The following is a 14,423-nucleotide window of genomic DNA, read 5'->3' on the forward strand; positions in this document are numbered from 1 at the left end:
GGCTCCACACTTTCTTGATCACGGCCGAAGGTGGAGGTGATGTGATCAATCAGCACCACGTCCCTGGCCTCGTTTACCTGCCAGAGTTTCCTCCATGTACCCACTTTATACGTACGACGCTGGGTGGGCACCGGAGCCGCTCGAACAGGTGAAAAAAAATCCCGGTATCCTCCAGAATGAATAGGAAAGATCCTACACAGAATAATTTATCAGTTTAGCACTTCCACAGAGGATATAGTTTCGATAAAAAAGAAGAGGTTGTCATTGAGACAAGCAGAAAGTAAAATACATGAAGGAAAACTGTAAAGTAATAGTTTAATAGTAATTACATAAATTGATTTGCTTCCTGAAAATTGTTGAACTCTAATTTTTATTTGACCTCCAGTATTCACATATACGTATATTATATACACTTCTTAGTAGTTTAATATACCAATGCACTATATATGTAGCAATATTATAATGTAATATAATATTATATATATATATATATATCTGTGGTGTGTGTGTGTGTGTGTGTACATTACACACACAGAGTTTTTTACCTTTACTGTCTGGAAATATTTACATAGGAACAAATTTCAGATTTGGCCCCCCCGAACTGATTAACCTAGCTACGTCCCTGACTACCACTTGTTTTCATCGATGTCTCACTCACTTTCCCAGCAACACTTCAACAATTACGAAGATGTCGAACAATGGCTTGCTGACTGGATCACCTCAAAATGTGAACGATTTTTCTGGAAGGGCATCCACAATTTGATGGACATATGGGCACAATGTATAGCTAGCGATGGCGCATACTTTGAATGAAGCATTTGTTACCTTTCTCCCCAGATACACTTGTTTTCTTTCGGATCAATTAAGAATTATTAACCGGCACACCTAGTAATAACCCATGGCACAACAGCCTGTAAAGGCCAAAGGCTACCTACTGACTTCCAGACTCACTCCCACCTGTTCAGGTGGGAGATCCTCCAACCACTTACGGAGTGTCATGTGGTCAGCACGACATACCTCCAGTTGCTGTAGGTTTCCATGACCGGGTTACGCTACTCATTTGTAGCTCCCCAGTTTCCTCACGATGGTGGGTGGCGACTGGTCCCATACACAGGCCGAAATCTCAGGAGAAAAGTTGTTAGCTTCTCCCAGGAGATTCGAACCTGCACGCGTCCCGTACCCAGAGTCTAAAGCATGATGCCTTAGACCGCACAGCCATGGTGCAGAACTTGTAATATATATTGTCTTATTTTTTTTATGAAGTGTGCAACTCACTAATTGCACTAATTTGTTCATTAGCATGCATATATTCAACATACATTTACACTACATTTCAGGGTTAAAAAAGTTTTGTTGAGGGAGGGTGGGTGTGGATGCAATGTCCATGGGTGCAGATGGTCCATACTTTCCATTTGTCATTTCGGATATAAACTAAGGATGCAAAGAATAAAAAAATAATTGACCTGAAACCTCTCCCCGCATTGCATTTCCTTACTTTTTTTTTGGTACAAGGTGACACAAAAGTAACTTCCTGATGACTTACAGAATGTACACTTACACTCGCAGCAGTGACCAAATTTTTGTTCTGAAATTGAGTGTGTGTGTATAAAAGGGGTAGACTGATAAAGTTTGGCTGACATCAACAAAGTATTGATAGAAAAATTTAAGAAAACTCGTAACTGATATGCTACCAATCTGATATAAAATTGCACATGCTTTGTGAAGAGCATGAATGATTCAGTAATCTCCTTAACTAATATATGTAACAAGCTGACTGCAATGGGGATTTGCTTTGAAAAGGAAACTGTACCTTTAGATATTTACTTTACAAAACTAGGCATTTGAACGTTTAAACATAAACATAATAACAAAACAGTGGAATTTTGTACTGATTTACAGAGTATTTATAGATATTTTGGCAGGTAAAGTTATTGGTAATTTTATGACAATGATTAATCTCTTCATCTTTATATCTCTACACTAATTAATTTGTACATGCAGGTAGGGCCACCAAATGGAGTACTGGTAATGTTGTCACCTTGTAATCAAGCGGTCCAAGGTTCAATACTTGGTGGAGGCACATATGGGTTCATATACTGCTGTAAACTGAAGGTCCAGTCCTAATTAGCCTATCTGTGCATGAAGTAGGTTTGAAACAAATTTCAACTCAACTTAACTGAACTGTATATGTAGGTTAACTGGTACTTCTTTGGGGCTATGGTCAAATTGGGAAGGATGTGTTTGTCTTCACAGTGGATGGTACTGCATGGGATCATAAGGGAAGGAGTGGTTGGAATTTCGTTGCTTGGGTATATTATTGAGATATGGACATGCAGGATGTGTGTAGCCTTCACACAAAATTGACACATGTAGCCTATTTTTTGGGGTTTTTCCCCAGTTGAACACAGACCAATCAAATACAGGCTTGTGCAGCATGTAATGATGTTGCAGTGTGAAATATTGCAGTTTGTTCTCAAAGCACCGCATTCTACTTCAGTGTGAACTTTCCCTTAGTATAGAGAGAGCTGACATCAACGATGAACAGGATAGTATTGGATGATAGTGGTAGGTAGGACTTGTCACTATTCTTGTCACCATTGTGACAGCATTTCATCTGCATAAATCACATACTTACCATATCAAATAAGTCATCATCTTCTACTGTTAGTGTCACATCAGCCTTCCCTTTCTTTGGCTCTCCCTTGTACAAATCACAGTTCTTCATATCCACTGTCCACTTTGCAGCATCCTTCTTGTTCTTTGTGACGACATACAAGACAATAGCATTGATTGATTTTACTTTTGCTGGGTCTGCTTGCATACGACCCTCAATTCCTTGGAACACCAATTCGCTTTTAAGCTTATTGTCAGCAGAGAGCTTGTGGAGCGTTAGTGAGGGAGATACTTCCAAGAGATCGACATATGCTCCTGCAAAACATTTTCAGTACAAAATATTGCATTACAACTGCAAGTTACTGATCACCTAACCATGCAATGCAATGAAACATTACTAGAGATTATGCAAAATAAAAATAGAACAATCACATTATATTATTACTGCTGATGGGGCTGTGTCAAACAATTAGAACCAGGGATAGACAAAACTAAAAATAATTCAGGTGTTGGTCCATTTTTCTCAGGAGCCAGCATTTTTTTTTAAAAAAATAAACAGGCTTAGAAAGTCATGGATCCAAGATAAAGCTACACATTTTGAAATGCAATTTTGAACACCTGCCTTCCTAAAGAAGGCTCACCCGGCAACAGCATGAATAACTAACTAGCAATACATTCTAATATATGGCCAATCCTATCATATCATTGCAGATTGTAAAATTCAGCTAAGAACTGTGCAAAAATTTATAATGACATATTTATTATTCTGATTTAATGATACACGTGATACACAAACTGCACAAACCCCCACAAAAAAGGGGTAATGAAAATTTCCATACGCGAACTCGAAATAATATTAAAAAAAAAAAAATAGAAATGATTAAGAAAATTCAGATGCCAGGTGAGAAATTTCAGGCACCGACAGTGCACTCTGAATTTGACTAGCCCTGCTTTTGAACATATACCAATAAAAAAAAAATCTCTAACACTGTTGTTCACCACACTTATAAATTCTAACATATAAATACTGCACTGATACTATATAATTTTATTCTAGCAGAGTTTCGTTTAAATAATCAGAATTAGAGTTGGACCAACCTGAAATTTTCATTGAAACTGATAAAGTACCAGTATTTTACTGATATAAATTAAAATTGCAAAGGTTCCTCAAGAACATGAATGTTACATGACCTCTTTAAGGAATGTTTTAAACTAAGTGACTGGAATGGGCTTTGCATTTGAAAAATAAACTGTGTATTTTAAACGTTTACTTTACAAAACCATAGCTCATGAATTACATGTTCATGAAGAAAATAAAAACAAAATAGCAGAATTTTGCACTAAATTACAGCTATTTACAGATATATTGGATGCATAAAATTATCAAAATTATCGGTAATTTTTCTGATAAACCAATACTCCAATATTGGCTGATACCATTAGAGAACAGATTAACCTATCCTAATCAGAATATTAAAATAACTGTCATTTAATTTCAAAAATAAATCTTTGTTACTAGGTGTGGAGTCAAAGGGTCAAAATACTGATTCGACTGCCAAAATTCAAGTTGACTAATTACTGACCAATTTTAATTACAACCTATTAAGAAATTAACATTAAAAAAAAAAACGGCAACCAAGTCTTTATATATATGTACAGGGTGTTTCTAAAGGTCGTTTACAATGCTTGGGAGGTGATTCCTCACATGAAAACAAGCAAAAAGTGTGAGTTCCATTTTTACGACTGAGGCTTTGTTTCCGAGATAGGAGCCTCGAAAAAGGTGACAAAGTGAACGTCACACCTAACTGGGACGAATACTATCACAGATAGAGAGGCGGTTTCAAGGGAATCATAAAGGAATCGTATGTGCTCAGTCCGGAAGTCACTATGAAAAGTTCACTGCACGCATGCGCAAGGGAGTCCTCAAAGGAATTGGGGATTTCCAGCAAGAACAATGCATGGAAAGGGTATGTAACGCAGCAAGAAGGACCGTGACAATGAGAAATGCGTTCAAGACAACACATCCCGACCTCAAACATCAAAACATGAGCAGCGAACACAAAATCCGAAAAGTTGAGAATGGTTGCATACCCCAGTTACACACGAGGAATGAATGAATCATGTCATGTGGCATACGAGAGACACATTACTCCACCAGGAGGATGGAAAGAAAAACACAATATCAGATGATTGCGACAACATGTATTTTTACACGCGACAACTACGTAATATCCTCCCCCCCCCCACACACAAAACAAACAACAAATGCTACAATGTCTTACGCACAGACAGTGCGTGTCACTGTACACCAACTGAAGATGTCACTTTCACCACACAAAGGGGGTGGGGAGCAATACCAAGAGTGTTCGCACGCGATCACTGTGACGTAAAAGAGACCAGTTTTGGAAGCGCTGCGCAGGCAAGTCTGGCTCTCGTAGTCTACGTTTGACCTTCAGGACTGCTGTACCCGCGAGAGGAGCTCGAAGGGTTGGTTCTCTCCGGCAGTCGACCCAGTCGTATTGCAGGTGCTGGGATATGATCAGCAGTTCGCTCTAGGTTGTCATACGCATTGAAGAGTACTAGTATGTTGTATTGAAAGAAGTTGACATGATGTAGTGAGCAAGTCAAGTATCACAACAATTGGTCTGTGGTGTTCGTACGGTGATACGGCTAATTTGTGCAGTGTGCCAGTGTTAAACAAAAACAATACTTTGCAGTTCCAGCTCCCTATTACAAAGATGGCTGCGTATACGACCCAGCAGCTAGCAGACATGCATCTCATGTATGGGGAGGCACGTGGTAATAGCCATGAGGCAAGGCGTCTTTATGGAGAACGCTTTCCACATAGACATTTACTGTCTCACGCCTTCTTTCAGGTAGTGGACAGTCGACTGCGTGAAACAGGGTAAGTGTTACCACCGCGGCAAGAAGTTGGAAGACCCCGAAGTGTACGCACACATCAGTTTGCAGAAGATGTGTTAACAGCGGTCGCAGAACATCCTGGCACCAGTACGCTCGTGCTCACTCGGGCACGAAACACGTCTCATGTGAATGTTTGGCGAGTGTTGTCAGAGGAAGGAATGCACCCTTTTAAACTGCAGATAGTACAAGAACTGTTACCTCGTGACTTTCGCCCTCGTATGGAGTTTTGCCAATGGTTGTTGCATCAACTGGACACAAACCCTCACTTCGGGGCAAACGTATTGTGGACAGATGAAGCCATTTTCACCAGGATGGATGTCTTCAATAGTAGAAACAGTCATGTATGGGACTTTGACAACCCACATGCACTTTTTGTGGCCTATCAGCAGCACAGGTTTTCAGTGAATGTGTGGTGCGGGATAGTACATGATCATTTAATTGGACCATACATTCTCCCTGTTCGCCTGAATGGTCGCATGTATCATGCATTTCTTAGTGAGGTTCTGCCTGAACTGTTGGAGACCGTTCCTTTGGCACTGCGGCAAGAAATGCGGTACCAACACGATGGGGCACCAGCTCATTTCAATCGTAATGTACGACATTTCCTGCATGACGTGTTTCGCAATAGGTTCATTGGTAGGGATGAGCCTGTGCCTTGGCCACCGAGGTCGCCAGATCTCAACCCTCTCGATTTTTTCTTCTGGGGAGAAATGAAAACCCTCGTATACGACACACCTGTCACATCAGCTGAGGACCTCGTTGCTCGCATCAACGTCGCCGCCGCGACGGTAGCAGATACACCTGGCTTGTTTGCTCATACTCGACAATCCTTGATTCGTCGCTGTCATCTCTGCGTAGAAGTAAACGGCAGGTATTTTGGAAACCGTCTGTGATTATTGCCCTCGGCAAATCTCAGTGAGAACACTCTTGGTATTGCTCCCCACCCCCTTTGTGTGGTGAAAGTGACATCTTCAGTTGGTGTACAGTGACACGCACTGTCTGTGCGTAAGATATTGTAGCATTTGTTGTTTGTTGTGTGGTGTGTGGGGAACATATTACGTAGTTGTCGCGTGTAAAAATTCACGTTGTCGCAATCATCTGATATTGTGTTTTTCTTTCCCTCCTCCAGGTGGAGTAATGTGTCTCTCGTATGCCACATGACATGATTCGTTCATTCCTCGCATGTAACTGGGGTATGCAACCGTGCTCAACTTTTCGGATTTTGTGTTCGGTGATCATGTTTTGATGTTTGAGGTCGGGATGTGTTGTCTTGAACGCATTTCTCATTGTCACGGTCCTTCTTGTTGCGTTACATACCCTTTCCATGCATTGTTCTTGCTAGAAATCCCCAATTCCTTTGAGGACTCCATTGCGCATACGTGCAGTGAACTTTTCATAGTGACTTCCGGACTGAGCACATACGATTCCTTTATGATTCCCTTGGAACCGCCTCTCTATCTGTGATAGTATTCGTCCCAGTTAGGTGTGACGTTCACTTTGTCACTTTTTTCGAGTCTCCTATCTCGGAAACAAAGCCTCAGTCGTAAAAATGGAACTCACACTTTTTGCTTGTTTTCATGTGAGGAATCACCTCCCAAGCATTGTAAACTACCTTTAGAAACACCCTGTATATATATATCTATATATATATATATATACACACACACACACACACAGGAATAGGATCAGAAAAGGTGCCAGAAGGGCAGATAAATACAAATGATGAAGGAGTTTGTCTTCCAAAAACATTATGTTAACCACCACATAAGAGTTAAATTAAAAATTGACAAACTGTGTGGAAAATACATCATTATAAAATCGTTTAGCCTGACATAAGTTTCATTAAATAAAGTTGAAACATCAATACTTGGAAAATGAATATCACTATGAATGGTTCTTCCCTTTTATTTAATTTTCATGAACAGTTATAAACAGGGCTTGAAAAATCCAGTCGCCAGGGCGACTAAAAATTTCAGCCTGGCGACTGATCTTTTGCTGTAATATGTGCGAAATTTTAATGATTCTAAGTTTCAATTGCAGTACAGCGTAAGTTAGCAAATGATTTATTTTTATCAACGTTGTGAACATTCCATAGAGCCAGTAACAATTTCTTACCCTTTGTCCCCCAACACCCCAGTTCCTGCTTTCTCAAATAATTTAACGATGTTTTGAATACTGTGATGCTCAGCATCTTATACAGTGTTTCAAAAGTCGCACAACCCAAACTTTGGAAATGTATATCATGAAAAGTGTTAAGAGATATTTACACCAGGTTTTCTGCATTATAAAGTCTCATCCATTGAGATATTTTTCAATCCTTAAAATTATCAGTTCACTCCGTACAGAAAATTATATAAATTAATACCTAACGGAAAGCAGCATTCAAATTTTTCCAGAAATGAACTTCTGAGTAAGAAAAATACGTAAGAAATTATTGAAGGGTCATAATTAGATATTTGATGACTGTTGCCATGTCAGTCTGTCATTTGCGACCAATATTGGTCATGTGCAACATTTGATGAATTTTTGACTAGCGATTTTATGGGTTGAGTGAGAAGTGCCATTTTTGGGACATATCTCCATATATGACAACACTAGCAGGTCGAAATATTGCCAACAGTCGCACGCAACATGTGTCTAAGTATTGGCTATACATTTACGTGAAAAATCAAGATTTTGTGCAGAAATTGGACTCTTGAGAGAATCCTAGGTTGCCCCTGGTTACATTGAATTCTCTACGCTCAATTTCGCCACTACTGTGCCTGTTTTTTAATTGATTCAGCATGGCGTATTAATTGGAGCAGTGCGTGTGCATTGCTGAAGAGTATTTTACTAATTCTTACACTCATACACTCATGTGCAAGAGGTTTTCCAATAAAAATGGCCTGCTTCTGCTGTACTTCACAAAGCAATGGTTTTACAACCAGTCAAACACAAACAAATGATCCCACAAATTGCTTAAGATTTGGCATTTATTCTTGAAAATCAGTTCTCAGATGTTTTCAGCAAATTAACAATGTATTTGAAAATAATGTAATTGCTTTTATTTAGATAGATGCTAACATAAATGTATGAACCCAGTTATAGCCTACAGGATTAGTTTAATGCATAAAACCTGGTGTAAATATCTCTTACGATTTTCATGATATACATTTTCAAAGTTTGGATTGCGCGACTTTTGAAACATGCTGTAGTATGCACAATTGCTAGTAGGTGGTTTCCTGGCACCTGATTTTCAGAGCTGGCACCTAGCTTTGAAGAAAATTTTTCGAGCACTGGTTATAAATATTTAATAGCATGAAAATTGAATAATGCTTTCTTCTGTATCTTGAGCCAATGCTAGAAGTTTGATACCAATGTAATATTTAACATTATTTTTGTGAGTAATTACCTGTGATGACTGTGTTTCCATTCTCAACAACCTTAGTCTCAAAGTGAATTCTGTTTCCTTGCCTCCACATGTCAGTCTGAAGAGTTTGTCCTGGCAAAACTGGTTTTGCAAAACGAGCCTGGAAATGCATAAGATAATATATTGGCACAAAAATACACCAAGAATTTCAACAAGAAATAATATTACTAAAGAGAACCATTTTGGTTGTGCATTATTTTAAGAACATTAAATGTCTAAAAATTAGGGCAGAGCTAATACGAGGGTCACTATTTATATTTTGAGCCTAACAATGAAAAAACTGGAATTTGGCATTGAAAACTGCTTTATTGTTTTTCGAAGTATTCTCCTTTATGGTCAATACACTTTTGCATTCGTTCGAACCATTTGTCAAAGCAGTTTTTCCAATCTTCTTGAGACACCTCCATAATATGGTTTTTGAACGCATCAACGGCGTCTTCCGCTGACGAAAATCGTTGTCCACGCAATTTATTCTTGACATTCGGGAACAAGAAGAAGTCATTGGGTGCCAAATCAGGACTGTATGGCGGATGACCCATCAATTCGATTTTTTGACTGTTCATAAAGTCGGTTGTTAGACGAGATGTGTGATGAAGAATGATCCGACGGAGTTTGTTTGTTTTCCGTATTTGACCGAAGACCTCTGGCAAACAAATTGTTGTGTACCATTCAGAGTTGACCGTTCTACGTTCCTCTAAAGGCACAGTTGCCACATGACCAGTTTTCCCGAAAAAACAGGCGACCATTTGTTTCGATGTGCTTCGAGCACGAACAACTTTTGTTGGATTGGGTTCATCTTGAAACCCATACAGTAGACTGCTGTTTACGTTCCGGCTCATATGAATATATCCATGATTCGTCACCTGTTACAATCTTATATACGTCTTTTGAAGCACCACGATTGTATTTATTGAGCATTTGTTTGCACCAATTGACGCGAGCGTCTTTTTGAGTTTTTGTCAAATTGTGTGGGATCCAACGAGAACATACGTTTCTCCCAGCTAAATGATCATGTAATATTTTATATATGCTGGTGGAACTAATGCCTATGGTTGCCTCAATCTCACAGTATGTCACATGACGATCTTGCAGTATTAGGTTTTGCACAGCATCAATGTTTTCTTGAACAACTGATTTTGGACGACCTTCGCGAATCTCGTCGGTGAGCGAATGGCGGCCATCATTAAATTCGTTATACCAGCGTTTCACAGTGGCAAAGGATGGGACTTCATCGCCAAATGTGGAAGTAAGTTGATCGATGCACTCTTGTCTTGATAATCCACGTCGAAAATCGTAAAAAATCATCGCACAAAAATGTTCACGAGTTAATTCCATTTTATTGTTGTCACGCAATCTCCAAGGCAACATATACAACACAAATCAAGCTATTGACAAAACATTTGGAGTACGTTATGGTCAATAATGCCAGACAATTCCGTGCAAACGTCAAATTGCACCTAACTTCAATCAGTGTTGCCAAGGCTCAAAATATAAATAGTGGCCCTCGTACCCATACTTGTAACTTGAAAGCAATTGGGAGGTGGGATTATCAATTGAAAGTAATGGGGAGGTGGGGATTATCAATTGGAAGTAATGGGCAAGTGGGTATTATCAATTGAAAGTAATGGGCAAGTGGGTATTATCAATTGAAAGTAATGAGGAGGTTGGGATTATCAATTGAAAGTAATGGGCAGGTGGGTATTATCAATTGAAAGTAATTGGGAGGTGGGGATTATCAATTGAAAGTAATTGGGAGGTGGGGATTATCAATTGAAAGTAATTGGGAGGTGGGGATTATCAATTGAAAGTAATGGGCAAGTGGTATTATCAATTGAAAGTAATGGGGAGGTGGGTATTATCAATTGAAAGTAATGGGGAGGTGGGTATTATCAATTGAAAGTAATGGGCAAGTGGTATTATCAATTGAAAGTAATGGGGAGGTGGGTATTATCAATTGAAACTAATGGCGAGGTGGGTATTATCAATTGAAACTAATGGCGAGGTGGGTATTATCAATTGAAAGTAATGGGAGAGGTGGGTATTATCAATTAGGCAAACTGTGCAGAATAAGGTTGACCAACATTGGTAGTGTGCCTAAGGTATCTAAAGTAAATATACTATATTGCTTAAATACGTCTGTATTATACAGTGACGCAACCACAGGGCGGCAGGGAGTCATTGCTCCCTTGGTCAGGTGTTAGGACACTACTAGTATTTCAAAATCCCAAAAGTCCCCACCCCTCCTAGCAGTGCTTCCTCCCCAGCACTCCCCCCCAAACATCAATTTCGCAGACTCTAGGTTATTGACTCATACCTCCGTAACCAATGGTCGTGGGCAGGTAATATTTTTTTAGTCTTAATCCTCATTACATGAGCTACAAAGAAGATTCTGTTTTTCGATAATGTTGGTGATTTTGCCGTAATTTAAAAAATAATCTTCAAAAAGTGAATTTTTTCTAGTACTTTCTGAAGTTTTTGCCTTGTAACTTTTCAACATATTAAATAACAAAAAGTTGTTTCGAATAAAAGTTGTAGCCTAATTTATAAGCTTTAAAACGACCGTTAACACCAGAGCACAAACGGCTGTGTTTGGAATTGCCGCAACCGGGAGGCATGGACTACTGACGACAATGACGAGTGGCATTGGGTCATGTTCAGTCATGAATCTCAGTTCTGATTTACCACGGATTACCACCATGTGCAAGTGTGGCAGCATCTAGGGGAGAGGACACATCCTGCCAATGTTCCAGAGACACACACTGCCCCTGCCATCATGGCATAGGGAGCCATTGGGTATGACTTCAGATCACCTCTGGTTCAGGGGACTCTGAAGGTACAGCGATATGTCACAAACATCCCGTGTCCTCATGTGTTAACCCTCCCGAGACAGCATCTTGGTGCAGTCTTTCAACAAGACAACGCTCGCCCACACAAGGCACATGTCTATGGACTGCCTGCATCATGTACCATAGGTGCTGCCAACGGATTGCAACTTCACAACAGGGCCAGATGTTACGAGCAGCTAGGAACAGCATTAGCACCTTGGGAAATGCATGCTAACTGCACAAAAAAAATCCTGGCCTTCCTAACCTATCCATGTATGTATATAATACCATAAATAAGCATGTAAATAGGTTTGGCAAGTTATATTTTATGTATTATATGTATATGTGAATAGGTTAGGCAAGTCAGGTTTGGTAGTTGCCTCCCCCTCCCCAACCCCTAATTGCTACCACTGCACGTGTAGTAATCAGACTTTTGCACGCTCAGAATTTGGCACGGAGCCACAAGCAATCATGTGAGGTGTGCAGACCGGACATTGTGAGTGATAGTATGGTCAGACGATGGTGCAAACAATTCACGGAAGGCCAATCGAATATGCACAACCCCATACAACTGAGTACACGCGGGCGAACATTTCCAAGTTGTTCAGAATATGTATAAATTTTAAGATATAAGTTTTCCATTGGAACTATATAACATAAATATACCACAGTTTTGCTTTCAAATATTTATAATTTAACATGAGTTAATCATTTCATTAAAAAATCCATTTCTCCCCACAATTTTGTTGCTAAAATAATGAAAATAATGCATTTAGCATAATTTCCATGATATACAGACCCCACAAAAGCGTTGCATGGCATTTTAAAGGACTCTGTGAGAGATCTATACTAAGAAAAAGTATTGGCTTGTACCAGGAATTATGTTCAAATACATTATGATACATCAGTACTGAATCAGCTCAGCTCTACTAAAAAATCTGTATCATATTTACCGACATTAAAGTGGGAAAGAAAAATAGAGAAGAAAAAGGGTACGTCAGTTGTAGGTTTGATCCCCACCACCAGGAAAAATATTTTTTTCACCTGAAGATGAGAGAATAGATGCTCTCTAGAAACATAGTATTAGATTACGTATAGTTAAAAGCACTAGACAATGGATAATGACCAATTAACACTGCATGATCTTATAGATATTCATTTAAATGTATTACAATTGTATATCTTGAAAAAGAAACAATGCACGTTTTGTAGCATCAAAACACTGAAAATATAGAAAAAAGCTATAGTTTTCGTATACAAATCAAAGTTTACAAAATGAACACTGTGATAACATGGACAATTTCAAAAGAGTTTTAACAATGATGTAAGCTTGTGTTTGTGTTTCAGAGAACGTTAAAAAAAGGAACTCTAAGGGACCATCAATCAGCATGGTTAAACCTCCCTCCCACCATCCCCCTAGGAAATTTACCAGACCTCATTATAAACCTTACTCAGTAAGGAATGTAATAAAAGTTGTTGATCACCTGGCAAGTTGCATGTTAAGTAGTTGGGGGAAGGGGGTGGGGGATGGTGCTATTTATTTTGTGAATAGTGCCATGATTTTGAGTATGGGCCAGTGAAATCCCTTCTCCCCAATAGGGAATTTGTGAAATTGGTCTCATTTTAACCCTTACTATGTAAGAAATATGATTGTTCCCCACCCATTAAGTAGGGAAGGGGGGGGGATAGAATCACATGGCTTTTCTATATTTATGATACTGATTTTTTCATGGTATTGACTGTAGGACAACAAACCACAAAATCAGATTAGGAAATTAATCACTTATTTTAACCTATGCTTTGCCACCTGCAAAGTTGGTCATTAAGTTGGCAGTGTGCCCCAAGGACGACTAATTCCATTTTTTTCACTAGTATCAATTTCCACATACTTGACCACAGAAAATCCCCTTAGCTCTCATCTTGTAACAGGTTGATATTGCATTCACTGTGCTAATTTTAATCCTTACCATGTAGGGAACACAATCAAACTAACCTCGCCACTTCAAAAGTTGATCCTTATGTAGCAGAGAGTACATGGCACTCATGCTGTTTTTCAAAAATTCCAATACACTGAAAGAAAAATTCCTATTTTACACTTTTTAACTTTCTTTTACTCTGCTTTATGTTTGAACCTGCATTTACCAAGTTCCTGATGAACGTCAACACCGAAAGAACAAATGAAGGTAAAATACCATATTTAAGTACCTTCACCTCCCCCCTCCCCCCAAACTTGTTGCGTCTACAAGATCAGAGAGCTTAAGTGATATTCCTACAAGTTTTAATTTTCAGCATGAATGGGACAGCTTCATTGCTAGATAAAAACCTTCTATAGAGAGAATTTAAGAAATTACAGCCTACCTTAATCGCCCTGAATTTGGTAGTATCATTCCCAGCATACTGCAATAAAACATGCCTTGCAGAAAAGCCTAATGAACAGAGCCCATGCAGGATTGGCTTGTTAAATCCTCCCAGTGCAGCAAACATTGGATCAACGTGCAGAGGATTCTTGTCACCAGATAACCTGTATAAAGCTGCCTGAAATATAGAACATACATCTTTATTCTCAGAAATAACTTTTGCTTTATCTTGCTGTAACAGATTATTATGAATTACTTGGCATCATAAATGGAAATATCCCACATAGTTTATAGACA

The 14,423-nt window shown here is 39.1% G+C and overlaps 1 protein-coding gene across 2 annotated transcripts in view; it reads right to left on the reverse strand.

Moving 5' to 3' along the window:
- Mfe2 (peroxisomal Multifunctional enzyme type 2) overlaps window positions 1–14,423 on the reverse strand; it is a 72,290-nt gene that overhangs the window by 16,447 nt on the left and 41,420 nt on the right. For both annotated transcript variants that reach the window (XM_083130993.1, XM_083130994.1), the window contains exons 14-16: window positions 14,128–14,304; window positions 8,927–9,044; window positions 2,636–2,928 (exon numbers count right to left, since the gene is read on the reverse strand). In XM_083130993.1, coding sequence (XP_082987119.1) covers window positions 2,636–2,928; window positions 8,927–9,044; window positions 14,128–14,304 — 588 coding nt within the window. The remainder of the gene's footprint in view (window positions 1–2,635; window positions 2,929–8,926; window positions 9,045–14,127; window positions 14,305–14,423) is intronic.

The sequence above is a fragment of the Lepisma saccharinum genome, chromosome 11 (genome assembly GCF_977018435.1).
Source record: "Lepisma saccharinum chromosome 11, izLepSacc3.1, whole genome shotgun sequence".
NCBI lineage: Eukaryota > Metazoa > Arthropoda > Insecta > Zygentoma > Lepismatidae > Lepisma > Lepisma saccharinum.